The sequence below is a fragment of the Durio zibethinus genome, chromosome 11 (genome assembly GCF_047325235.1).
Source record: "Durio zibethinus cultivar Kanyao isolate XHJ-2024 chromosome 11, ASM4732523v1, whole genome shotgun sequence".
In the NCBI taxonomy this organism is placed as follows: domain Eukaryota; kingdom Viridiplantae; phylum Streptophyta; class Magnoliopsida; order Malvales; family Malvaceae; genus Durio; species Durio zibethinus.
The window spans coordinates 24,975,994-25,001,157 of record NC_143172.1 but is presented as its reverse complement, the minus strand read 5'-3'; the positions used below and the strand labels follow the sequence as shown (position 1 = coordinate 25,001,157).

At 31.9% G+C, this 25,164-nt stretch overlaps 4 protein-coding genes across 4 annotated transcripts; 2 read left to right on the top strand and 2 right to left on the bottom strand.

Moving 5' to 3' along the window:
* Positions 1–1,463: 1,463 nt before the first annotated feature.
* On the bottom strand, positions 1,464–6,793 carry LOC111290759 (ATP synthase subunit gamma, mitochondrial-like). The gene is made up of 9 exons (XM_022882222.2): positions 6,440–6,793; positions 5,777–5,820; positions 5,493–5,645; positions 4,482–4,595; positions 4,255–4,382; positions 2,892–3,014; positions 2,667–2,786; positions 1,983–2,104; positions 1,464–1,822 (listed from the first exon to the last, which is right to left on the bottom strand). The coding sequence occupies exons 1-9, from the start codon at positions 6,541–6,543 to the stop codon at positions 1,753–1,755; spliced, it is 978 nt and encodes a 325-aa protein (XP_022737957.2). The 5' UTR covers positions 6,544–6,793; the 3' UTR covers positions 1,464–1,752.
* Positions 6,794–10,940: 4,147 nt separating this feature from the next.
* On the top strand, positions 10,941–14,579 carry LOC111291312 (Mitochondrial substrate carrier family protein). Its single transcript, XM_022882976.2, is given in 10 exon segments — positions 10,941–11,182; positions 11,503–11,618; positions 11,706–11,763; positions 11,910–12,059; positions 12,252–12,462; positions 12,882–12,927; positions 13,660–13,774; positions 13,892–13,964; positions 14,330–14,543; positions 14,546–14,579. Coding segments are annotated over 10 exon segments (1,092 nt in total). The 5' UTR covers positions 10,941–11,091; the 3' UTR covers positions 14,564–14,579.
* Positions 14,580–15,502: 923 nt separating this feature from the next.
* LOC111291264 (DNAJ heat shock N-terminal domain-containing protein) lies at positions 15,503–18,839 on the top strand. The gene is made up of 3 exons (XM_022882907.2): positions 15,503–17,299; positions 18,218–18,276; positions 18,394–18,839. The coding sequence occupies exons 1-3, from the start codon at positions 15,659–15,661 to the stop codon at positions 18,449–18,451; spliced, it is 1,758 nt and encodes a 585-aa protein (XP_022738642.2). The 5' UTR covers positions 15,503–15,658; the 3' UTR covers positions 18,452–18,839.
* A 346-nt stretch (positions 18,840–19,185) lies between these two features.
* Positions 19,186–24,645, bottom strand: LOC111290687 (histone deacetylase 5-like). The gene is made up of 14 exons (XM_022882105.2): positions 24,296–24,645; positions 23,787–23,988; positions 23,554–23,700; positions 23,313–23,425; positions 22,811–23,022; positions 22,633–22,697; positions 22,257–22,427; positions 22,007–22,087; positions 21,389–21,521; positions 21,195–21,310; positions 20,403–20,596; positions 20,118–20,247; positions 19,943–20,007; positions 19,186–19,830 (listed from the first exon to the last, which is right to left on the bottom strand). The coding sequence occupies exons 1-14, from the start codon at positions 24,535–24,537 to the stop codon at positions 19,665–19,667; spliced, it is 2,037 nt and encodes a 678-aa protein (XP_022737840.2). The 5' UTR covers positions 24,538–24,645; the 3' UTR covers positions 19,186–19,664.
* Between the last annotated feature and the right edge of the window lie 519 nt (positions 24,646–25,164).

Below are 25,164 nucleotides of genomic sequence, written 5' to 3'. Positions count from 1 at the left end.
TATAACATTTTTAAAAATTATATCAATAACTTAAATTATATAAATTTTTTTAAAAATAATTTTAATCAATAAATAAATTTATTATATTTTAATTTTTATATACATCAAATATAAAATAAAATAATATTATTTAATTAAATTTTTTATAATTTTATTTTATTTTATCATAATTTTATATATCAAATATATCTTAAATTGATATTAAAAGTTTTGTCAACATATATATTAATATATTAAATATCAATTTTCAAGTTCGTTATTAATAGATGTAATATTAGACTAATAACATATACAATACTTAGAATTTTCTATGTAAATGTCCTTTTTTTTTTTTTGACAAAAAGGTCACTCTAAGATATCATATCATGATTATTGAGAATGAATCATATCAAATGATTTTATTTCTCAATCTTTCCACTTGCTTCTATGGAACCAAGATAAAAAAGTTTGAGACTATTTATTTGATTTTTGTTTTTAGGTTTATTTTATTTCAACCTAATTTGCCTGAATATAGAATTTAATTCATGGTATTAAATAATATTATCTAATATTAAAATACACACAACATTTCAAAACTAAAAAAAAAAAAAAAGCTATAAAAATAATTTAAAAAGTGAACAAAAAACCAATTCAGAAAAAAATCAAATAAAAATGCAAATGGAAGCGGCTGTCAGCTGGAATCACGTTGAAAGGACAACGCATCCCAATTCTGAAATTGAATTTTCAGTCCTTTCTCTATCTGCTTCTCTTTTGCCCTTTTTTTTTTTTTTTCATAATTTTCCACTATTTTCCCCTCTTTTTCTTCGACCTTTACCTGCATCATCATTACCCTTACCCACAACTACGACCATTCATCACCTACTCTCCAACAGTAGTTTCAGAACACAACAAAAGTGTTCCGCCTTCTGTGCGAAAGCAAACAACCAAAACTCTTTCAATAAGCTGACTCCAACTGCCACAGCATGCAACTTGCCCTTTCTTTTTTTTTCAAATTCATTTTGTCGTGACATTTTCCTTATGCTGCGATGTTTAATAATCCTTTCATTCTTGCAGAACCCATAAAATTTACCAGAGAAATATAGTAGACCATGTCTGCTCTCAAACCCTTGATGTTCTTTTCAGTACGACTTTTCATTGCTTAAAGATGACAAACACATCACTCTGAATTCACTCACACCAATTTTTTTTTACCAAAAAATGTATCCCAAAGTCATAGTGAATATAATTTACTATCTTTAGTTTGTGCCAAACTTCACCCTACACCATTTACAATCTAATTTACCAGTTTTCTGTCCGTAACATATGCCTCGTTTACATGACTGTCATTCCTCTTTCGCTCATATACCCGAAATGCATGACATAGCTAAGTAGTATCAACATCTGAATTTCCCGAGAATAATTACATTGCATATGATGAGAGGTAAATAGAATGATGGAAGAAAATAGTGATAAAGAGCAAGGGATACAAGTGAATATTTTACACGGGAAAAGCCTTCCAATATTATGGAATTTCTGTTTTGCATACTCAGGTACATATTTCAAGAAAGAACGAATCAAACGACTGCTGAAATCATCATAAATGTAATTTTGATTCCCAGTTATGAATTTTGTTTTAACACTAGGGGATTATTGCAGTAGCTCAACAAAACATTCAAAAAGTAGCACCATGAAGTCTGAAGGAAAGGAGGGCACTGTGATTTTATTTCATGACCATCAGAAAAATAGAAAAATCTAGCAGCAAAATTTTTCAAATTAACCCTCCAGTGCTGATGCTCCAGATATAATCTCAATCAACTCAGTGGTGATAGAAGCTTGACGGGTTCTGCAATACAAATACGACACAAAAATATCTACATAAGCTATAAAAAGTAAAAACAACCAAACGAGCCTCAACACAACACAGGTGACTAAAAATACTAGTTAACTATAGAAACCGATTCACATGAAAGCATGTGTACATGAGAAAGAGGGAGGGAGGAGACCTGTTATATGTAAGAGTAAGGCGATCAAGCATGTCTCCAGCATTTCTGCTCGAGCTATCCATAGCAGACATCCTTGCTCCTTGCTCACTACAAGCATTCTCCAACACCGCGTTAAACATGACCTGGGAGAAATTTGAGAATCCTTTGATCGTACATTACAGATATTACAGCACATAACAGTAGATAGAAAAGGACGAAAAATACCTTAAGTTCATTTTTTGACAGATTTTTTACTAGTAAGAAAATAAGGTGGCTTATGCATTCTCAAGAATACAGGCACATGGTTGTTCAAATTCTCCTACAACTGTTTGTACTTGGTTGTTCAGACTGGTTAGACAGAGATAGTAAAAAGCCTTGCCCTGGCAACACTGGTCAGCAGAATTCGCAACAACAGTGGTCAACAAGGAAATTTAGAGCTCTATCAAAACCATAGCAACCTAACCAATTAAGCGTTTATCTATGAAATCATAGAAATAATTTCCATTACTGAGAAGTACACAACAAGAGGTTCTTGTAATACAGCTCTCTAAGCCCTAAGATATCAAGAGAACTTCACAAAATGGAAAGATGGGCTTTTGTTCATTAAATGTTATATTCAATTGTTCATAGTTCATGCCTTGGTGATACTACTTTCATGCAGAGTAACATGAAATAAGGACGTTCGTTTCAAACAGCAGGACTTACACAAGAGAACTGGAACTCAGACAGATTTTGAAGTATTTCGCCCTTTGTCTCACCACCCTCGATTTCATAGGAGTCTAGATCACCAAGCTTACCCCCAGATTCAGCCTCCCTTTCAACAATCTATATGAACAAATCACCAAATAGAAAAACAGAGATTAAAGTAGAGCAATATTCAAACAGGAAAAAAGAATAACTAGCAAGCTGAATGATTCCAGTCACACTCACTTCAGGTGATAATACAGTTGACACTGTTGGCACAAATGAAACTACTGAGTGAAACTTGTTGAAGACAATCCTTAAAGCATCATACTCCACATTCTTTAAGATCTCATCAGCAAGAACAGAGACCTGAAGGTGCAATTATTTGTAAGTATTGCGAAAAGAAATAGAAAAAGTGCATTAAAAAGAGATTCATTTCTATTAGAAAATTCCAGTTCATCCAGAGAGATGGATGGTTAACACAGTCAACTGCAATCTACAACACTGAGCAGAAAAGGGAAATTTATTAAAGATAAGGGGAAGGTGGATTGAGGAAAGTCAAGATTCAACTCCAAGAAAATTTAGAATTGCAGTCTTTATTTGATGTTAGACAATTGGGGCATTATTTAAGCTAGATTTGATATTAATAACTGTTAATGTTATGTTTCCTAGGTTAATAGTTGCAATTTAAAAAAAAAAATCTGTTTTCTTGGACTTATGAGTGTGGTATTCCAGTAATTCTTGTATGTTGTAAATCCTAAAATTTGAGACCAAAGGACAATTTAAGGTTTCATTCCATTATTATGTTTTACTTCGCAGTTTATAACTTTATTCAATCAATTTTGGTAGTTTCTTCTTTGGAAATTTACTCATTGCAAGAGTAGGATAACTAAAAAACTACACGTGTAGAATACATTAGCTTGTTCATTTAATAGAGAACCATTATAAATGAATTTGCAGCTGTATGCTCCTCAGGCTTGCATGAAGAAATTCCTAACCCTATATGTTAAACCCTTAAAGGCCTTTGATGTGAAGACTGAGGAGGTGTGAAGCCCAGATATTATCCTCTTCTTGATTTTATTTTCCAACACTCTGACAGATTATAACCAGCCTTAGAGCATTCCCATTCAACCCTAGAATTACAATCTATCAAAGTCTAACCAAATCCACACCAAAACAACCTCAAAGCTTCAACCCAACCTTAAATTAATGCTATGGCTACTATTCACTTCCCCGGCCAGCAAGTAGGTTGAATCTTTATTTGTGTTTTCGCCCTCAAAATGGAGCCTTTCCTTTCTCAGCCAACCAACAAACCTTAATTATCTTCTATTATCAAATTAAACGCTATAATTATGGGTCTCTGCTCATCATATGACCAGATTTTTTTTAATATGATAGAATCCCACTTCCTGCGCTACATTGCAATGAACCAGTCAACAAACAGTCATTTACTAAAACATAAGATATAAGGTCAAAATATCCTGCTCCTGCATGACCAAAGGATGGCCTTAAAGCAAGAATGCAGCATTCAAATATAGCTATCAAAATTTCAACTTGTACAAAAAGGTTCTTTCAATGGAAAATAGCAGATAAAAGCATAATGACAGACCTGAGTGTAGCTCAAAGGATTCTTCTGCAGCTCGGTTATGATCAACTCAATGTCCTTCTTAGAATCACGAACCAATTGAGCCTTTGCCTTCTCTCCCAAAATAACATATTTTGTTTCTCTTTCAGGACCTGTGGAAATAAAGATATTTAACTCAAAAGAAGCATCCAATAGGATACCAAATAAGAGAGAAAACAAGCGGAAAAGATTAAGTTGCTTGGAAGATATACCAGAGTTCAACTTGTGGAGCCCCTTGCTTATCTTGACAGATGTAGAGTTAATTCCACCACAGAGACCTTTGTCAGAAGAGATGGTCACAACAACGTTCTTCTTGACATCAACACCTACAATTGTGACAATACATATTAATAAAATAAGGCTGACAAGAAAATATACATTTGATATAAGCAAAATATTATTAAACAATATTATAAATTGTAGAAGGATAAAACAAGAGAGTGAATAGGCAAAGACCCTATAACCTTAACTAAGCAAATTTCAAAAGCATGTTATTTAAGGTATTAACCAAATAATTTACAGGTAAAGCTATAACACTTCCCTTCAGAATGAGAGTAAATCTATTAGTTTCTAGTTTTGTAAAACTTAATTATTCACCACTATGCATAGAACACCACTCTATTTCAACCTGAACCAGGTAATATTAGTTATTAAATAAGTCAAGCTAGGTAATATCAATACAGAACCAGTTCTATAAATAACCAGAGCCTCCTTAGAGCTTATATTCATTCAGAGCAAGGCCAAACAGGTAAACACATACCACCATACAGCATGATTTTATGAGAAATTAGAATCATGATTACTCCCCCAATAAACAAAATCAATGAGGTATTCTCAATGCAAAATCCATCTGGTACAAATTATATACCTATATTACTCTTAGGGCCTATAAAGGATATACTCACTTAATTCTTAACCAAATAACACTAAGAAGCATTCATAAAAGTGCACATAACCTGTTCAAGTCATTCTGTTATCAATCAATTATCAAAGTTAAATTTGTATAAACCTTCTGGGTAGAGAGGGTAGGATGAAAAACTAAGTCACGACCCCATATGATTTACAACAAGAACACTAGTGCAACATAAATGAAAGAGCACACAAATTAACAGTTAACAACTTGAGATAACAAACATTAAGCAAAACACAGTGAGAACACAAACAAATTCAACCGAGCTTGCTTAATAAAGGGATACATATCAAAGGCTTGTTAATGGACATACTGGGAAGATCACCGAGAAGTGCAGTAAATGGCTGCCAGAGGCCACGGGAATTCTCAGCTTTAGTTTGAATTGCTCTCAACTTTGAGGCTGCAACCATCTTCATTGCTTTTGTGATTTTCTGAATACTCTTGACACTCTTCATCCTGTTTCTAACTGCACAAGTAATTGATCATCACCCAAGTTATAACCTTCACCAAGAACCCTAACTCTATAAGAAATCGCGACAAGCATGTATGTGTAACATTATATTAAAAAGAAATAGAGAAAATGGAAACAATTCTTACCAACTTGAGTTGAAACATAACGAACTCCAATAGGACCCTCATCCCTGCGATCCAAGTTAATTTATTTAGTAGTTCAAATTACATAAAAGAAATTTGCGAAATTATAAATTTTGTTATAAATCTTATAAGGTTCAATCAATTTTTTTTTAGACATTTATCTTTTTCCTTATTTTGAAAATTTAAATTATTAAACACACCGCTACCAACTGTTTAGCTCAACTTTAGATGCGTATCAATCGCATTGGCAAAAAAAAATCATTTAAAAATTAATGCATTCATTTCCCTTAGCAGATAAATAAATTAAAAATTACTTAAAAAATGCTCATTTCTAAAAGCAAATTAAGGAAAAATGAACACAAAATTAGAATAAAAAGCCTCATTTCTTCAGGAACACTGGAAAATCTAGTCATTCCAATAAGCGAAATAGAATGATTTCCGTCTGGTTACCATGAAAGCAAAAGAAAATGCATCACTTGGGCCTAAAAGATAAGGGGGACATGGGAAAAAAAATCAAAACATCTTTTTTTTTTGGCTGAGTTGTTAATCATCGAAGCAGAAATCAGGTTAATTATGAGAAATGCGATAGGAATATATGTACATATACATACACAGAGAGACGGAGAAATATGAGAAGGTGAAAGATCGAGAAAATGAGATCCGTACTCGTGAGAGAGAGCGGGAGGAGAGGATCGGACGGCGGTGATTGGGCGGGGAGAGATCAGAGGGGCGAAACGCCTCCCTTCGCGTCTGAGAGCAGCCATCGCCATCGCTTACCGATATGGACAAACCCTAGAAAGTCCTTGCTGTCGTGGATCAAAGTTTTTACTTTTTGAGCGTTTTCACGGAATTGCGGCTAGCTTCAGGTCAGTGTTCTGTTGAAATGAGGGAATAAGAATATGGGATGGGGACTTCGTGTTGCCAAGGACCAATTTGATCATGCAAAGAAACCAAACAAAAACGGCGCCGCTGATTACTGCACCGTTATTCTTTTTCGTTGGTAGTAGTAATGTCAAGCGCAGGGTTGGAGTTATTCAGTTTAACCAGTTTTAAGCCGTACTATGCACGAGTATGTAAATTATTATATTATTAATTTAAAATAAATTATACGAGTAAAATAGTGAAAGGTTATATTGACATAATAAATACATTATTATATTTAATATATTGATTTTTTTATAATATTAAAAGTCAAGTTTTGATTTTTATCAAATATTTAAAAATATTATGTAATTTCAATATTTTAAAGTCAAGAAAAAAAATTTTCAATTTTCAATTTTAATTATAAAATATTATTTATTTGAATATTTAAAGTTTTATATTTATGTTTTGCACAAGATACTGCATCTATCATAATTTTTTGTAATATAATATTATTTAAAATTTTAATATAATTACAATTTTAGACAACAATTTAAATTTTATTTTCATGATTACAAAAATATTGATAATAGTTGATAAAAATTTTAAGTCACCCTAAATAATTTTTTATCATCATTTTATTTATAATTTATTAAATAATCTTGATTTGATTATTAAAAATAAAACTATAAAAGTAGAAAATAAAAAAAAAGTGTGATATATATATTTTTCATTCAAAAAGATAATTTCATTTTTAAAATCCAAAAATTTTAAAATTTAAAAATCTCATAGAGAATGCTCTAATGCATAGATAGAAAAAACAATTGTAACAAGATCTAATAATACACAATTTAATTTCTAAAAAAATATACACACAACCTAACCTCTTTAGAGTCTATTGCTAATAGGTATAAGATAATTTTGTTTTTAACTTCAAATTTTTCTTAAAAGAATCAACAATATAGTTTGCTACTTTGCTTCTCTAAAGATATAGGCAAAATCAACAATTTTAATTTTACTTATAACAATTAAAACCTCTCTGTTTCTTTTAAGTCATGAATTTATATTAAATATTTAAGATATAATTGTCACTTTAAATCTAATACTGTATATATTCACTTAATTTTATGGAAATATAGAAATAAATAATTATATAAATTTACGTGTTTAAAAAATTAATATGAAAATAAATTTTGATATTAATTGGATGAAATTTTGTATAATATTAAATACATTAACTTTAGAACTTAATTGTATGTATGTTTTTTTAGAATTGATGAATGAGTTATATTAATACATATATATATATATACTTATATATATCTTAAATTTTGAAATAGTTAAACTTACATTAAAACCAAACCATTAGCATTTTTATTATGAATTGATGACATATCGATATGGTATATTGAATATCTATCTAAAAAATAAATTGAATTAAGAATATCTATCTAAAAAATATATAAAATAATATAGGAAATTAGGTATAAGAGTTTCAAAATAGTTTTAGTATTTTTTTTTTTATTTTAAGACTTGTTAAATCAAATAAATGGTAAATTTCACAAAATAGAGAAATTTGTTCAATTTTTTAATAAAATTTTTAAAAATTACAAGCCGACACCTCTTGCATTATCTAAAGTTTTATTCAATGAGAACTTATAAAATATTTTTTTTTTATTTTTAATTAAAACTAATAGATATTTAGTCAAGTCATAATCAATTATATATTTTAAGTTGATTTTGTTTACAATATGATTTGGCTTCCAATCAATGCATAGTCGGTCAATATAATAGCACCCAAATTAATCAATCGTCTTTGGCATTTGATTATAAAATCTTGCAAATTAACATAATTTTATAGAGTAATATCTAAAATAAATAAAATTCATTAAGCCTATGTTAATTAAGATATCGCAATAAAATATTTTTTGGCAACATCACATTCAACATATATATATATATATATATAATATCAAAGATTCACCTTTAAATTATAAATTAGAATTATGCTGAAAATATATATTTGATAAAATTGTTATTCTTAAAAAAAAAAAACCTAGCAATTATATAAATAAAAATATAAGTAAAATCTCAATAAACTTACAAAATAATAGCAAGAAAGACTACAAAATAAATTTTTTATAAGATAATAACAATAAAATTGTAATAAAAGAAAGTCGAATAATAGTCAAATTCGATTGCTTAAATTTTGTTTTTAAACATTTATATTTATATTATTATCAATAAATATGATCATAAATGTGTTAAAAAGTTACTATTATTAATCGTCTAATGTAAAAAATAATAAAAGATATAAAATTAATGCAGTTTTCTCTTCAAAATTACAAAATTTGAACTATTGCATAATCTGTTGTCTTTTTTTTAAAAAGAAAACAAAATCTTCATTAATTTAATTATATCATTATTGTCAACTCATTAAATGACTTATTTTTGTTTCCTAATTTATTGCATTAAATTTCATTTAATTTTTCACAAGAAATAAAAAAATATGAAAATATATTCATAAGTAATTAGTTTTTTATTTAGTTTATTTTTTTATATGTATTATTGACCAAATTAATCGTAATTTATTTATATAAGGTAAAAATATTGAATATTTAAAATGTAATAAATGTAATTAATTTAGTATAACTAATTAAAAAATAATAAAAATATTTTAGATAAATAAAATACATTTATTAAAGAATACGGTGATCTTTAAACACATTTATATGTTAACAATATAAGCTATCCACGTTGGATTATTTCGTCTTTTATCTAAGATTTTAACTTTTATATATTTATATAAGATTAAATGGCTCATTTTTATTTTATAATTTACTACATTAAATTTTATTTAATTTTTCACAAGTAATAAGAAAATATGAAAATATATTCATGAGTAATTAGTTTTTTATTTAGTTTTTTTATTTGTATTATAGACCGAATTAATTGTAATTTATTCATATAAGGTAAAAATATTAAATATTTAGAATGTAATAAATGTAATTAATTTAGTCTAACTAATTATTTCTTAAATAATAAAATGTTGCTATAAAAATAATAAAAATGTTTTAAATAAATAAAATACATTTTTTAGAGAATATGGTAATTTTTAAATTCATCCATATGTAAAAAATATAAACTATCTAAATTGGATTGTTATTTTTTTAATCAAATGCTATGATTTTTATATATTTATATAAGATTAGATAAATTCTCAAATTTAATTGTTGAGGCAAATTAAAGTTGGAGTTGCTTGAATAATGAGTTAAATTGATTTTAAACTTTGTACTCCTTTCGTTTTATTTATTATTGAAAATGTTTCAAAATTATATTTTTTAATGAACATCTAAAATTTTTATTTTTTATTTTTTAAAATTATTTTTTTAATGATTTTTGACATTAAAAATCATAAAATTTTAATTTTATAAAAAATAAAAAAATTAATATATATATATATATTAAAGTCACTTTTAATCCCTATTTATATTAATCAATACAAAAAATACATTTTTAGATTACCAACTCTTTAAATTCTTGATGCTATATACATATACAAATAAAATATTATTTATTTACATATTTTTAAAATTGAAGCTTTACTCGATTTTTTTTATTTCAAAATTGAGCTTGATTTCAGTCTAAATAATGTTTTAAACTAATTACATAAATGAATAATAATTGAATTTAATTACAGGAAAAAAAATTTTTGGACTAACCTCAAGTCTCAAGTTTTTTAATCAAATTATTCTTAAAACTAATGCTATATGAATTTGACACTTATATCTCTAATTTAGGACATTTAAAAGAAGATATATAAGATTAGTTAAAAAAAGGCATTAAAGTATTTATTATTATTATATATTTATATTATATGATAAAATTTTTAAAATTTATAATTAGATTAATTAACCATCATATCTCTCGTTGGAGTCCGATATTAATAAGATTTCATTTCTATTCTCTTGTCAAGCTAAGTCACTACCAGCGCTTTAATCATTAAGTTTAATTTAAATTTGATAATTTGAATATTTATATAACATAAAAATATTAATAATCCATATCATATTTTATATGAAAAATTATGTATTATAATTTATATCAACATAAAAATAAAAAAACATTTTTTTTTAATTTTATTAAATTCATATATAATTTTTATTAAAATTTTATTTATTACTTTTTATTTGTATTTTACATTATTATGTTCTAAATTCTTCACATACTATCCATTTAAAACACGTGTCTTCCATTAAATTTGTTGTATTATTATCTATTTAAAATACATGCCTTACATTATCCTGCGACAAAGAGTTTTTAGTTGGTAAAAAAATAGCGTATTTTGTAAACCCTAAACCCCGGAAAGAAATGTATTTTTTAAAACCTAAACCCTAGTAAGAAAGTGAAAACCGTTTAGAGAATAAAGGAAAACAGAACTCACATCCAATCTTCCAATGGCGAATAACAGATCAACTTCCATGAAATTCGAATCTGGATTATCTCTTATATCCGACAAAGCCACCCTCAATCAAAATCAGTTCTTTGGTAAATTTTCTACATTTTTTTTTTATTTTTACTACTTTTTTTGTTTTGTTTGATTTTAAAAAAAGTGCTTGAAATGTTTTCTAATCCCAAATGATTTAGAAAAAAAAAAAATTTAGCCTAATAGATACAATTGGTTGCCGGTATTTATTGGGGTTTTTTTTTTAAAGAAAAAAGAAGGATTAATTTAAAAATATGTTTCTTTGCAAAAAGAAAATGTTATTATAATCTGTGCAAATAGAAAATGTTATTATAATCTGTGCAAATATATATACTTTTATGAATTTTTATTGTGTTAATGGATTTTTATTGTTTTGATATAGTGTGGAGAGAGTTCTTATGGGGAGCAATAGCTGGAGCTTTCGGAGAGGGTATGATGCATCCCATTGATACCATAAAGACAAGAATTCAAAGTCAAGCTCTTCTTACTGGAAGTCGGGTATTATGATGACATAATTTTCTACTCGATTTACATGTGTTTCGGAGTATTTATTTGTTGATAATTTTTTTTTTCTATTACTAGCAGAGTCAAAAGAGTATAGTGCAGATGGTTAGAACTGTTTGGGTTGCAGATGGCATAAGAGGTATATTCCATCGCTTCTAATATTTTTGATTTAATTATATACTATATGTAACATAATTTTGGCTTAAACTTTGTGGCTTTTTTTTAATATGTGTTATACATTCACAATGTTGTTATATATTTCATCTTGATTGATCACATTTATAGGTTTCTATAGGGGTATAGCTCCTGGAATTACTGGATCTCTTGCAACTGGAGCAACATACTTTGGTTTAATAGAGTCCTCTAAAAAATGGATTGAAAAATCACATCCTAATCTTGGGAGTCACTGGACTCATTTTATAGCTGGTGCTGTTGGTAAGCTGTTTTGGAAATTTATCTTTTTTTAGTAATATTATTTCATCTAATTTTCTTGCTTAATAGCTATGACTCTGATGAGATTAACATGTTAGTCATTGCTCACTTTTAAAATTGGTTTCTTGTGTCTTATATGTTTTGGTCCACTTTCATGATCAACTTGTGCTGATCCATACACTTGGTTATTTTCAGGTGATACACTTGGCTCTTTTGTATATGTTCCATGTGAAGTGATGAAGCAACGCATGCAGATTCAAGGCTCTAGAACATCTTGGAATTCTGCTATCATGAAAGACAAAATGCAAATGAAATCTGGCGCACAAATGTATGGTTATTACACAGGAATGTTCCAAGCTGCCCGTTCAATATGGAAAGAGCAAGGGCTAAAGGGATTATATGCTGGGTGAATATTTCTTTCTTTCTATATTATCATTTAGTGTTAGATAAACACTTGGATCCACATGCATACAAATACCTTTGTCCAAACTCCGACCACATATGCTCATATACATGCCTAATTTACATACAGTGATACTCGATATTGGACTATCTGCCACTTCTGATTTTAACATTTCTATCATTTGAAGGAGTTTATAGAAACTTGCATTTTAGATAGCCTGGGTCCCCTTTCTTTATGTCTCCCCTCTATTCCCTATTCCTTTTGCTGTTCAGCATGCAGGGCATCTAACGGCATGTCTCCTTAATTGCTATGCTGAACAAAGTGATTTTAATCTTACGAATAAGTTAGTTTTTCTGAAATCTGGAGTACTCTAAATTTTAGGGCTGTTGATGAATTTCATTCTTCTTTCCATTCCTTTTCAGATACTGGTCCACAATTGCAAGGGATGTGCCATTTGCTGGTCTTATGGTATGTAAATTATTTTAGATTGAGCTGCATGTGGTATATTTGTTTATTCTAAGTTTGCTGTTACATTCTTATTTATTATAGTCATTTTAACTTTATTTCAGTTTGATAATAACTTATTTTTATTATCCATGCTTTAGAAAGAAAAACAGTTGATCTTAAGGTTCGACCAATAGGTGAGGAAAATGATCATCAAGGTCTTGCCTATACAACGTACCCTTCATTGCTTTCATCTGTTTCTTTTCTTTCGCCTCCCAACTCCTCTTTTTCTTTTAAATGTGCTGCTGCGTCTACAGTCAGTAAATGCTCAATTGAAAAGTCTTATGTCATCAATACACAATTAACTGAGCAGACCATTGTGATCCCTCCCCTTTTCGCATGTAATATTGCGAATTGTGCTTGTTGTGTTTGCTTGGCCCTTGTTGGTTACTTTCTTTCTCCATGGATAGAAAATGAGCTCATCATTTAGATTGCTTTTAATTTCTCGGCATTTATATGTTTGCTTTTCTGTATGCATAATGTAAATCACCAGGTTGATCAGTTCTGTGCCTCAATGGAGGGAACGGACTATTGAGTATTGACATCATTTTCCTTTTTTATATGCTGAACTATCATCATTTTGAGAACAGAATTCCTATGAAAGAGTCCTAGCATATGTTCACCCAATGTGCACCTTTAGATTCAATTGTAAGGGGAATTAATGACCTTGTTTTTGTTGTCATTTGAACTCTGCAGGTTATGTTCTATGAAGGCCTGAAAGATGAGACAGAGAAAGTGAGGCGAAAGTGGGCTCCTAATTTCCATATTGATAGTACCATGGAGGGACTTGTATTAGGAGGATTGGCTGGTGGTAAGTTTCCTGCTTCTGCTTCATCCTATATCATGCATTTTTAATTTCTTTTTTTAATGATTGAACTCAGAATTTGTCGTGGCCCAAATGCAGTTAATAATTCGATATGATGTGCAGGGTTTAGTGCATACCTTACAACTCCTTTGGATGTAATCAAAACAAGATTACAAGTTCAGGGATCATCCACAAGGTATCAACTGTTACATCTTTTAGAATAACATTGTTCTTAATGAGCTATAGTTATGACATCAAATTTTCTGAAGCATCGAAAATTTAATTTCAGTTCCTTGTGAGATTAATTTGGTAGTACCAGGAGTAGGAACTTTGATTAAGGGCATACTTTAACCGTAATCAGTATCATATTATCTAACCAAAATTACCACATGTATTAAGCATGTTGACTGTTTTTTCACCATCTCGGTATCTTATTTCTTTCTGCATTTGCAAAGCATGACCCACTTTCCTCATGCGTATTTTTTTTTTCATGATCATGCTTACAACACCCTCTGTGGTGCTATATGATTCTGATTTTGTTATAACATTGTGAACTATCAGCTACAATGGCTGGCTGGATGCGATGAGTAAAATCTGGAAGACTGAAGGTGTGAAGGGAATGTTCAGAGGAAGCATCCCGCGTATCACATGGTACATTCCAGCCTCTGCTCTTACATTCATGGCTGTTGAATTCCTAAGAGATCAATTCAATGACAAACTGGACAATTACAATGTGCATGAAGTTGCAAGCTTATCGATAGAGAAACCTAAATCTTCTTTGAAGAGGTAGCTTGATGAATTTCATTTTTTAGCTCAATGCTCGGGTTGTGAAGATGGGACACTTACCACACAAGAAGCCTACAGTATGTTAAATATGGTCAATCATAATTTTTTTTTTAATGAAGCCAATAGAGAACTCAAACACACATTCAAAAGAAGATCTTGCTTTGAAGACAATGAAATTAGAATAATGGCAATTTTTAAGGCCTTCAAGTTGTAGCCCTCTTCCTGTGCCCTATAATACAGTTGAGGCAATGCCTCAGTATCTATTGAATCATCTCTTTTTGAGCCTTCAGCTTAAAGCATCATATAAATAGTTCTCTGTTGTGAACTTTCTTCTACAAACAAAAGTGCTTTATTTTTATATTAGTTTAAAAAATAATGCTTGATTATTGTAATATTAAAATTTTAATTTTTCATAAAAATGATGTTTCATACTTTGTAAAATTAAAAAGAAAAAAAATCAAGAAAAAAAAAAAAAGAGAGAGGAGAGTATATATCAAGGACTCACATTTTTAATTTTGAGTCCGAGGTTTGGTTGGCATTGTAGTCAATCTAAATTGTTAATTATTCCATGCAAGGTAATTATAAGTATAATTTAAAACTCGAAAATTAAAAAAAATTTTATTATAAGAAATTGTAATTTGGAAATAAAAAAATTACAAATATTAAGATTTAAAATTTAAGTTTGTTAAATTTAGTTCAAAAAATTGAATTTCAGTAAACATATTTGTTACTATTAATATTTTTAAACTTTTTTGGGGATATATATGTATATATATATTTTTAATTTTCTTTAATTTTGTTTCTCCTGCCACGGGAAAGAGAAGAGGAAAGTCGGTTCGCCGAAGTTTTCTTGTCTGCAAGCACCCACCAATGTAACCTACCAAGACCAAACATAAATCTGGCCAAAAATATATATATATATATATATATGTTACTATAAAAGGAAAAAAGGTTAAATTAAATTAAATAGCGAAGAAGAGAAGAAAAAGATAGGTCTTCTTCCTCTTCTCCTTCACCTCCGCATCTAAGGGTTCAAGCGCTAAATCATCAGTCATCGCTCGCCCAGCAGAACAAAACCTGAGAAACCTAATTAAATAAAAAAAAATGGCATCGGAGAAGCGGTGCCTTTACGAGGTACTAGGCTTATCCCGTGATTGTAGCCAAGAGGAAATCCGCTCAGCCTACAAAAAGCTCGCCCTCCAACGCCACCCTGACAAGCTAATGCAATCCGGCCTTTCTCAGGCCGATGCCACCGCCCAATTCCAAGAGCTACTCCACGCTTACGAGGTCCTCTCCGACCCCAAGGAACGTTCTTGGTACGACTCTCACCGCTCCCAAATCCTCTTCGCCGACCGCAACGCCACAGCCTCTTCCCCTATTCCTGACCTCTTCTCTTTCTTCTCCAACACCGTTTATTCCGGTTACTCCGACTCGGGTCGTGGCTTCTACAAGGTTTATTCTGACCTTTTCTCTAAAATTTATGCCAATGAAATTAATTTCGTCAAAAAGTTAGAGTTAGGGTTAGATGTAGTAAAGGAAGCTCCTTTGATGGGAAATTTGGAAAGCCCGTACGGTCAAGTTACGGCTTTTTATAACTATTGGTTGGGGTTTTCTACCGTTATGGATTTTGTTTGGGCTGATGAGTATGATGCTATGGCGGGACCCAACCGTAAATCGCGGAGGGTTATGGAGGAAGAGAATAAGAAGTTGCGGAGGAAGGCAAAAAGGGAGTATAACGAGACTATTAGAGGGCTGGCTGAGTTTGTTAAGAAGAGGGATAAGAGGGTTATTGATATGAGTGTGAAAAGAAAGGAGGAGATGGAGAGGAGGAAAGAGGAGGAGAGGGAGAGGAAGAGGAAGTTGGAGAAGGAGAGGTTGGAGAGAGTTAGGGCATATGAGGAGCCAGAATGGGCAAAAGTTGAAGAGGAAGAAGGAGACGATTGGGATGAAGTGGAGGAGAGAGGGAAAGAGAAGGAAGAGTTGTATTGTGTGGCATGTGGGAAGAAGTTTAAGAGTGAGAAGCAATGGAAGAATCATGAGCAGTCAAAGAAGCATAAGGAGAAAGTGGCAGAGTTGAGGGAGTCCTATGTTGATGAGGACGAAGAGGAAGGGGATTTGGAGGTGGAAGAGGAAGAGGAAGAGGATGTGGAGGAGAGGTTTAGGGAAGGTTTACAGATAGAAGAGGAAGGGAAGGAAGAAGGAAAGAATAGAGTTGGTGAGTTAAGTGAGGAGGATGATGGGGTTTTTGATGCTGAGGAAGGGGGTGAAGAGGGGGTTGAAGTTGATCGTGATAATAATGATGATGAAGAAAATAGTGTTTTTGAAGCATTAGTGTTGGGGCAAAAAGATAAGAAGAATGCTTCTTTCAGGAGTGAGGATGTGATTTTGCAGGCAGGATTTCATGTCAAGGATGAGAGTGACGAGGGGGAACTTATGGAAGATGATCACTGGAAGAACAGAAGGAGAAACAGAAGAGGGAAGAAGGAGAGGGGTAAGAAAAATGGCAGTGAAGCCGTGAAGGGTGATGTAAACGAAACTAAAAGCAAGAATAAACAAGCTACTGCAAGTGATACTCTGCATGTAGAGGGGAAGCAACCTGTAGAAAATGAGGATCGTAATGGGGAAAAGGATGATAAATTGGGAAACAATGATAAGATTTCAAAGCAACCTGTTGATAGCAAAGGGAATATGAAGAAAGAAACGAATACCAAATCGAATAACTCATCTAAAGGAAAGAAAGTGAAGGTATTCTTTACTCTCCATGTTTATTGATATTGATTAAACCATTGCTAGTTACCTCCATATATATGATGTAACTTTCTGGGTTATACCAACTTCTCCTTTTTGTTCTATCTTATGCTCAGTTTTGAAGTAATAAGTTTTGACACTCTTTTTTTAAAAATAAGTTTTGGACCTATTTAGTTGGCTGGCCAAAAAACAGATTATATTACTTGAGATTTGCAATATGAATAAGCCACAATAATATGTTATTTCTATAGCCCAAGTGAGATTATTTCTGATGAGTGATCAGACTTACATCAAGATCCTAGAGGTGCCAATTAGATGCAATTGTAGAAAATAGAGAGAACACAAGGAACTCTGTAATTGCTTACTTACATGCACACACACATACACATAAAAAGGAAGGGTTTTTAGTTGATGAATATAAGCTTTACCCACAGCTGCTAGACTGTTAAATGCCAGGCAAGTGTTGATCAAGTAGTTCCGTTGCAGTATTTGTATAGTTAATATTGTGGAGAACATATGATTGCCACCAATAGCTTCCAAGCGGAGATTTTCTTGATAGATAGCAATCTTTATCAAGAGGCACGAAATTGGTGGTTACCAGGGGTGGAGTACAACATTAGGAAAGGGAAGGGAAACTTGAAACAACATATTATCTAACTAGTTTTACTAGACAGCTTTGAGCTCTTTTGCTCACAAGAAAATCAAACATGAAGGCATAAGGGATGGCCTTCCATCTATCTCTAGTCTCCAGCTTTGGGAACAGAGCTAAAAAGTGAGACTTTCATCACCAAGCTCAACTATTTATAAAAATCACCCAAATTCTTCATGTATTTTGTTTGAAATATGCTAGTAGTATTGAATTATGCTTGTACTCTCATTTCTTGTCTAATTGTAAAAATATGCATTCACATGCAGGCGACATCAAAGTATTCTGGCAATGTGTGTGAGACATGTGGAGAGGAATTTCAATCAAAGTATGTAGAATTATATTCTCATTGCCACTCTTCCTTTTTATTTTTTTATTTTTAGTTTCCTTGAAGCATTTGCGTCACACCTAACAAAGAAATATCATCATATCTGCATCGTGACAGGAATAAATTACATAAGCATTTGGGAGACACTGGTCATGCTAGATTGAAATTCCGATGAGATCAAGAGGTTATTCTCTATTTATGCTGATGATTAAATATCAAACACACCAGCGCAGTTATAGCATTTCAGAATTTGGGCAAGCGACAAGCGGCTCATTCTTTTGGTCGCATTCATCCATTCTTATTGCAAAAGCAAATTGCCTATGGTCAAAAGGATACTGTACGAAGCATGCCTTCGCTTTTTCCTATTCTTTTTTTATTCGAAAACAAGATAACAATAATGAGATATTCACAGAATGCTGCTACAATTTTGAATTAATTACAAGGATTTAGTAATTAGAAGGCGTGATTTCCCTTTGTACTTTGCTATGAACACATGCAGATTCTTAATGTTGATTAGACCTCAGAACATTTAAGAATAAGACTGCCTATGTATTTTTTGCAAATTCTTTTATCGCTAATCGCATAAAGGTCCTTGAATTGAAAACCAATGTGAAGGCAATAGTAACTATAATTCTTTGTCCGGCAATCCTTTACCTGGAACTCCTATAAATCAGCAATTTACCTGGTCTAGGTGTTCTAACAGCGTGTCTGCTTTTGGCTCTTTTAATTAACATAACAATTTCACATCAGATAAAAAAAACATAAAAATGATAATTTATAATTTTAACAAAAATTATATATAAATTTGATATAAAAAAATATATTTCATGTTTAATACATCAATATAAATTATGACATAATAATTTTTATATTTTACACATATTTGAACTAAATGGACAAACACGAATCTAACATTTTCTAGTTCCAAAAAGGAATAACTAGAAAAAATCTGTTTTAAAGCAAGAAAGAGACAGATCCTCGTTGGAGGGCAATTACAGAAAGCCTTTACTACGACACTGTTGCCTTTGGGTTTTGGGAGGTGGGGATGCAGGTGAATGCATGAATTAGAAAAACATGATTCTCCTGTTGCAAAATCATACGGTAGTGCTTGCGGTGTTCTTAGCCAAAGGTACACCGTCAAGATGGCTACTACACACAAGGGACTGAATGTAGGTGCCGAGAGACAGCAATTAACCCATTAAATATTAGCTAGTTATACCATACAGTTGGCTACAGCTTCTAAAATACAAACTAAATACACAATGGATGTATATCACACATATCGATATCATCCACTGTTGTTTGGGCAACAAGAATTGCTTTACTCTGTACCATCAATGCTATTACTTAAGATATTTGCGTCCAAAATGTGGCAACGCAATCAGCAATCATAATGGTTTTGCAGTTGCTTCCTGTATGTAAGCCGTGGCCTCCTCTTCTGATAGCTGTTTGCCTTCGACCAGACCTCTTGCTAATGTGTCGGCATATTCTTTGCTAGGAGCATGCAAAGGAATCTCTCCCAACTTAAATCTTTCGATCACTGAGAGGGAACACCTGAATATCAATCAAATAAACAAAAATATAAACACAAAATATGCAAATTATGCAGATGTCAGAAACTAGTAGAATGAAAAAAGAGTTGCCAAGAAAGTGCGTTTAAGCGTACGTCATAGTCAGTATAGGGATATCATTCTCCTTTCCCAGGTAAACAACGTTATGGTACCAGCCTCTCTGCATAAAGAGCCAAATTGATTGTAAAGGGCATAACCCTCAAAATATTGACAGTAGAAAATGCAAAGATATGGCAACCCATATGAAAGGACAGGATAAACATGGATTACCTTGACAGCCTCCACAGAAAAAGAACCTTCATTTGGGATGGAGTCCAAAGCATTTAGATCAAACAAAGGAGAATTCATGTCATGATCTGGAACATTTTCCTGAAGCAAAACATCATTGAACTGCTCTAGCCTGTTTAAGATGCCAAAGAATAAATAATTTAGATAGGATGTTGAGGCAAGCAGGTTGATTCAAACGCATTCAACAGTTGTTTCTTAATAATCATAACAGAGACTGAAATTATCTTCAACATAAAGATGAGGAAAGTTGAATATGGAATAACTTACGTAATTCTATAGAGGCACATGAAAGTTTTATCTTGGCCGTTGCTTCGAGGATGAAGGAAAGCAACCCCTCCGGGACCCCATGTTTGTGAAAAATCGCGACCAAAGAAAAGACGGTGAGGAAAAGTTTTCCAGAGAGTCTCCTTTGGAGGGTTTCTATCCATTGAACCAGAACATGGCTTTTTCATACTTTTAACCTAAAATCATATTTACAAATTTCAAAATTAACATAAAATAGATTAAAGTGGGATAAGCAAAAAGAAATAAAAGGGAGGGGAAGAAGTGGTTGCAAGATAAGGAGTAATGGTGCTCCTGTGCTAAAATCATGGTGCTTGAGAAAAGAAAGGACATAAAATAAAGAACAATAGAGAGTAACATGGCAGACATTCCCTTAGACCAAGCAAATGCTATCTGTGGTTTTTTTTTTTTTTTGGAAAATTCGGGTTAATAACACCAATAGGTTTCCAAATGATTTTAGCACAGGAAATATTTAATGAAAAGTAGCCAAAATGGTGACTTTTTCCTCTTATGCAAGACTTATGAAACTACATCAGGAAAAAAAAAATACTTAATCAAGATGCCAGACTTCTGAAAGCTATAGGACAAAAGCACGCTTCCATAAAATAAACATTCATTTTTCCTTCTTCTCCCACTTCCAACTGTCAACTGGTAACCCAAGTTTATTAGGATGAGACATGGCTCTGATATTAGTTAATGTCTTAAGGCTACCTGATCTAATAACATCTTTGATTTCAGGTTTAAGGGTATCATCCATCCTTTTAATAAAATGCCTACCTGTCCACCTTCGATATAGCAGAGGAACCTTGACTTCCACATATTTGATCCAAAAGTGGCATACCAAATGTCAGTCTTGGACAGCCCTGATCTCCACTGGGCACTAGTTGCTTGATCTGCATTCAATATGGAGCTTATCATTTCAAGTAAAACTAAAGAACAAAACTTAACAACTTTATTCTTCATTGTATTACCATGATTATCTTCAATCTTCAACTTCAAAAGGGGTTCTACAACATCCTCAACAGCTTCAACTAGGTCTTCTGATATGATTTTCGAAGCTTCATCATCCTCATCATCAGATTCAGAGCTTGACAATAGAATATGCTGAGTTGCAAACAACTATATTAGAAAGATATATGGGCTCAATGAATAACATTATATTTGTTAAAATTAATGACAAAAACCCTCAAACTGGTATCTCAGAAAGATGCATGTCCTCCCTATGACTCCATCCTTATCGACAAGAACCCTAAAACATTCATCAAGCACATTTTTTAATCTTTTCCATTTTGGATACATTCTTCCTTCTTTTAAGAAATACATTTAGATGTATTCAAGATTCCCGATATGATTTAGCATCATGTACCATGTATAGACTAATCATAAACAAGCGATTCTTTTTCTTCTGTGGTTATATGACAAACAAGCAATTACTGCATTTTCGGTTTATGTTTATTACTAAATTTTAAAATCACCTAAACAAGACTAATTTAACAAAAAAATAATGCATGCTAATCTACCAGCTATCCACAATCGACATGATGAAAGCATGAAGGCAAATCTGCAACTGAGATGAAAGAAAGCCTTACTGGAGGAGCCTTTTTATTGGTCAACTTTGTTGGTAATTCATCTGCAAGTGTTGGCCAGAATGCACTCAATTTCTGGCGAACCTGGTAAACAGTGCATGTATGCCTCAGTAGAAGAAAAGACTACAATAAGCACAAATTGCTAACAACTGATAAGGAACCAAATAAAGGAGGAAAAGGAAGCGTAGTTAATTCCACTCAACAACTGTAGTGGTTGGAAAGCTTGGCACAACCCATTGTAACAGATTATTACCGCTTGTATTACTCGCCATGTAGACTCAAATGGATATGCCTCTGATAATATGGAAACAGGTTTGTCTTCTAACAAAACTTCCATGCAAGCCAGGGCTGAATTTGCAATAGAATCAAGATTGTATCCTCCTTCCAATGCCAAAACAATCCTACCTTGAGCAAAATTCATCAACTGGAAAAAAGAAGTTACATTAAATGCAAAAGATATAGAAAACCATCTTTTTAGATGAACATAAAAAAGATGCAATAATGTAAATCTTACTTAGAAAAAATTATGAAGTGGAATGGCTAATTAAAAGTTACAGACCAACTGCATTGGATATAGAGAAATCAAAAGGGAGAAATTAAGGAAGTGATAGGTAAAATGAATCACTAACCTTCTTCAACAAAACTGCGTATCCGTCTGGTGTTACCTGACAACCCCCTAGAGGATCACCAACAGCTGTTTCAAACAACATATAGGTAATACTTATGATGATGGAGAAGAGACTTAAAGCAGCTGAAACACCAAGGATTCTAAACCTCAATAGGTAAGTGAGTACATAACCATCAAACCTGCATCAAATCCTGCAGATATTATAATTATGTCAGGATTAAATTCCTTGGCAACGGGAATTAAAATATGGTCCCAAACTGCAAGATAGTCAGCATCCCCACACCGGTCATTCTCCCAAGGTACATTTATATTATATCCTGCACCTGGTCCTTCTCCAACCATGGTGTAAAAACCATCATCATTAGCAGGGTAAAAACTACCAAACTCATGCCTGCACGAGAAAACAAATTAAAGTGGTCACTGTTAGGTGCCAGTAATAATATGTGATTAAACATTATACAGTTTAAATTCAGTCTGAAAGCCTGCACTTAAAAAGAAGGGGGTGGGGTGGGGACAAATATAGCTACAAACAAAAGGCTAATACATGAACATGACTAATGTTATCCTTAAAAAAATGAAAAATGATCTCTAGCACATACGATTGCCACAAAAAAAACTTACTTTATAGTAAGAGCATACACAACTTAATACAGAAAATATTGGCTCAGATTAGTTACTTACCTGTGAACAGAGAAGAACAGAACACGAGGATCCTTCCAGAAAGTTTTTTGAGTACCATTACCGTGATGAACATCCCAATCAACTATCAAAATCTTCTTTATACCAAGTTCAGGCTGGAAGGGAAAGTACATGAATCAATTAAAAATGCAATGCTGTTGCTTTCCATGAAGTACTTTGCAAGCTTCACTGTAAAATTGGGAAAAATGACCCTGAATTATAAAAAGAAGCTGTCACTTCTCACCCTTTGATCAAGTAGAAAACTTCCTGCTATAGCGACATTGTTGAATAAACAAAATCCCATTGCTTCATCGTACTCAGCATGATGTCCAGGCGGCCTAACAATAGTGAAAGCAGAATCCAATTCCCCTTTTGCCACTTTCTCAGAAACCTATTTCACAAAATAAAATTCTATGGTCAGATCTTTAACTTTAAAATATAAATATAATGTTTATCACAGAATCATTTATAATGTACCTCAATGACAGAGCCGGCTGCGAGGTAAGCAGACTCTGATGATCCTTCATTCAAATATATAGAATTTAACTTGGATGCGATCCGATTTCTCTTTGAATCATACTGTTTGGAGCTTATATTTCGAATCAAATTAACATGGTTTTTGGAGTGAACAGCACAAATGTATTTATCCTCGGCTTCTTTTGCATTTAAAAGCACACATCTAAAAGAGAAAGCCAACAATAAAAAAGTTTAAAAAAATAAAAAATAAATCACCTAACTATGACCTAGAAAGAGAAATGAATTTTGAGGATCAATTTAACAGTTAAATTGAAGGTTATTAAATATAATTGGGTTCCAAATAAAGCAAATTGAAGATTTGAAATGAATTTTACAAATTTTTATATGAAATTCATTTTCTCATTTATTACTCTAAAAACTAGATTTAAAAAAAATTCTCAACACAAATAAATTAAACCGCGAGAGAACGAAAGAAAACTTCAGATGACGGTGAAAAGTTAAAAAGTTACCGTTGGGGAATGCCGGCGAGTTTGAGCTTGTTCCAAATGGCAGTGATGCGATTGGGATTCTCGGGATGATAATCACCATCAGGAGTACGATGCTTGCACATCCTCTGATCGTAAATTAAGCCTACCCGCCGTTGACTTTTAGCATCGTTGATGCAGTTGCAGTTGCTCTTGTCCTCACCTGATTCCACCTCCATTTTCTCTCTTTCTCTCTCTTTTCTCTGTTCGCTTAGACCTTTGCTCATAGTCTCAGCAGAAGAGAGAAAGCAGCAGCAGCCAGACAAGTAATCCAGTTTCGTGTTTGAGATTAGAATTTCGGAAAATTTTTTCCCTTTTTGGTACCTTTGCTTTGGGAAGCTTTGGAGGGAATGTAGTTTTTTGCATCCAATTAATATCTGACACGCGTTACTTAGTTTGACCGACATCTTTCTGATGTAAAACGTAGTCGTTTCTTCGTGGTGGTTGCCATTGCTGTCTAATAAACTCATACATAAGAAAATGACATAATAGTAAGAGAACTCTTTGAGAGAATTTAATAATATATTTATGTATAATTAAAATACAATTTACATTCAAAAATATTTTAAATTAAAATTATATTTAATTAAATTTTGAATAGACTCAAATGCAGTTTATTCAGATATTTTTTAAATTAATATTGGGTATTAAAAATAATAATTTAATTGATTCAAATGGCATTATCAGTGAATCAGAAAGCCCACTCTTCCTTCTGTTATCCTGTAAGGGTCTCATTAAACACCAAGCAAAGAGCAGCTTACACCATAAAAATACTTACTATTGTTCCTCCCTGGAGTTTTGAACTTTTGCACAATGATAAGCTACAAGATAATTCAGTTAGAACCAAGTCAGTC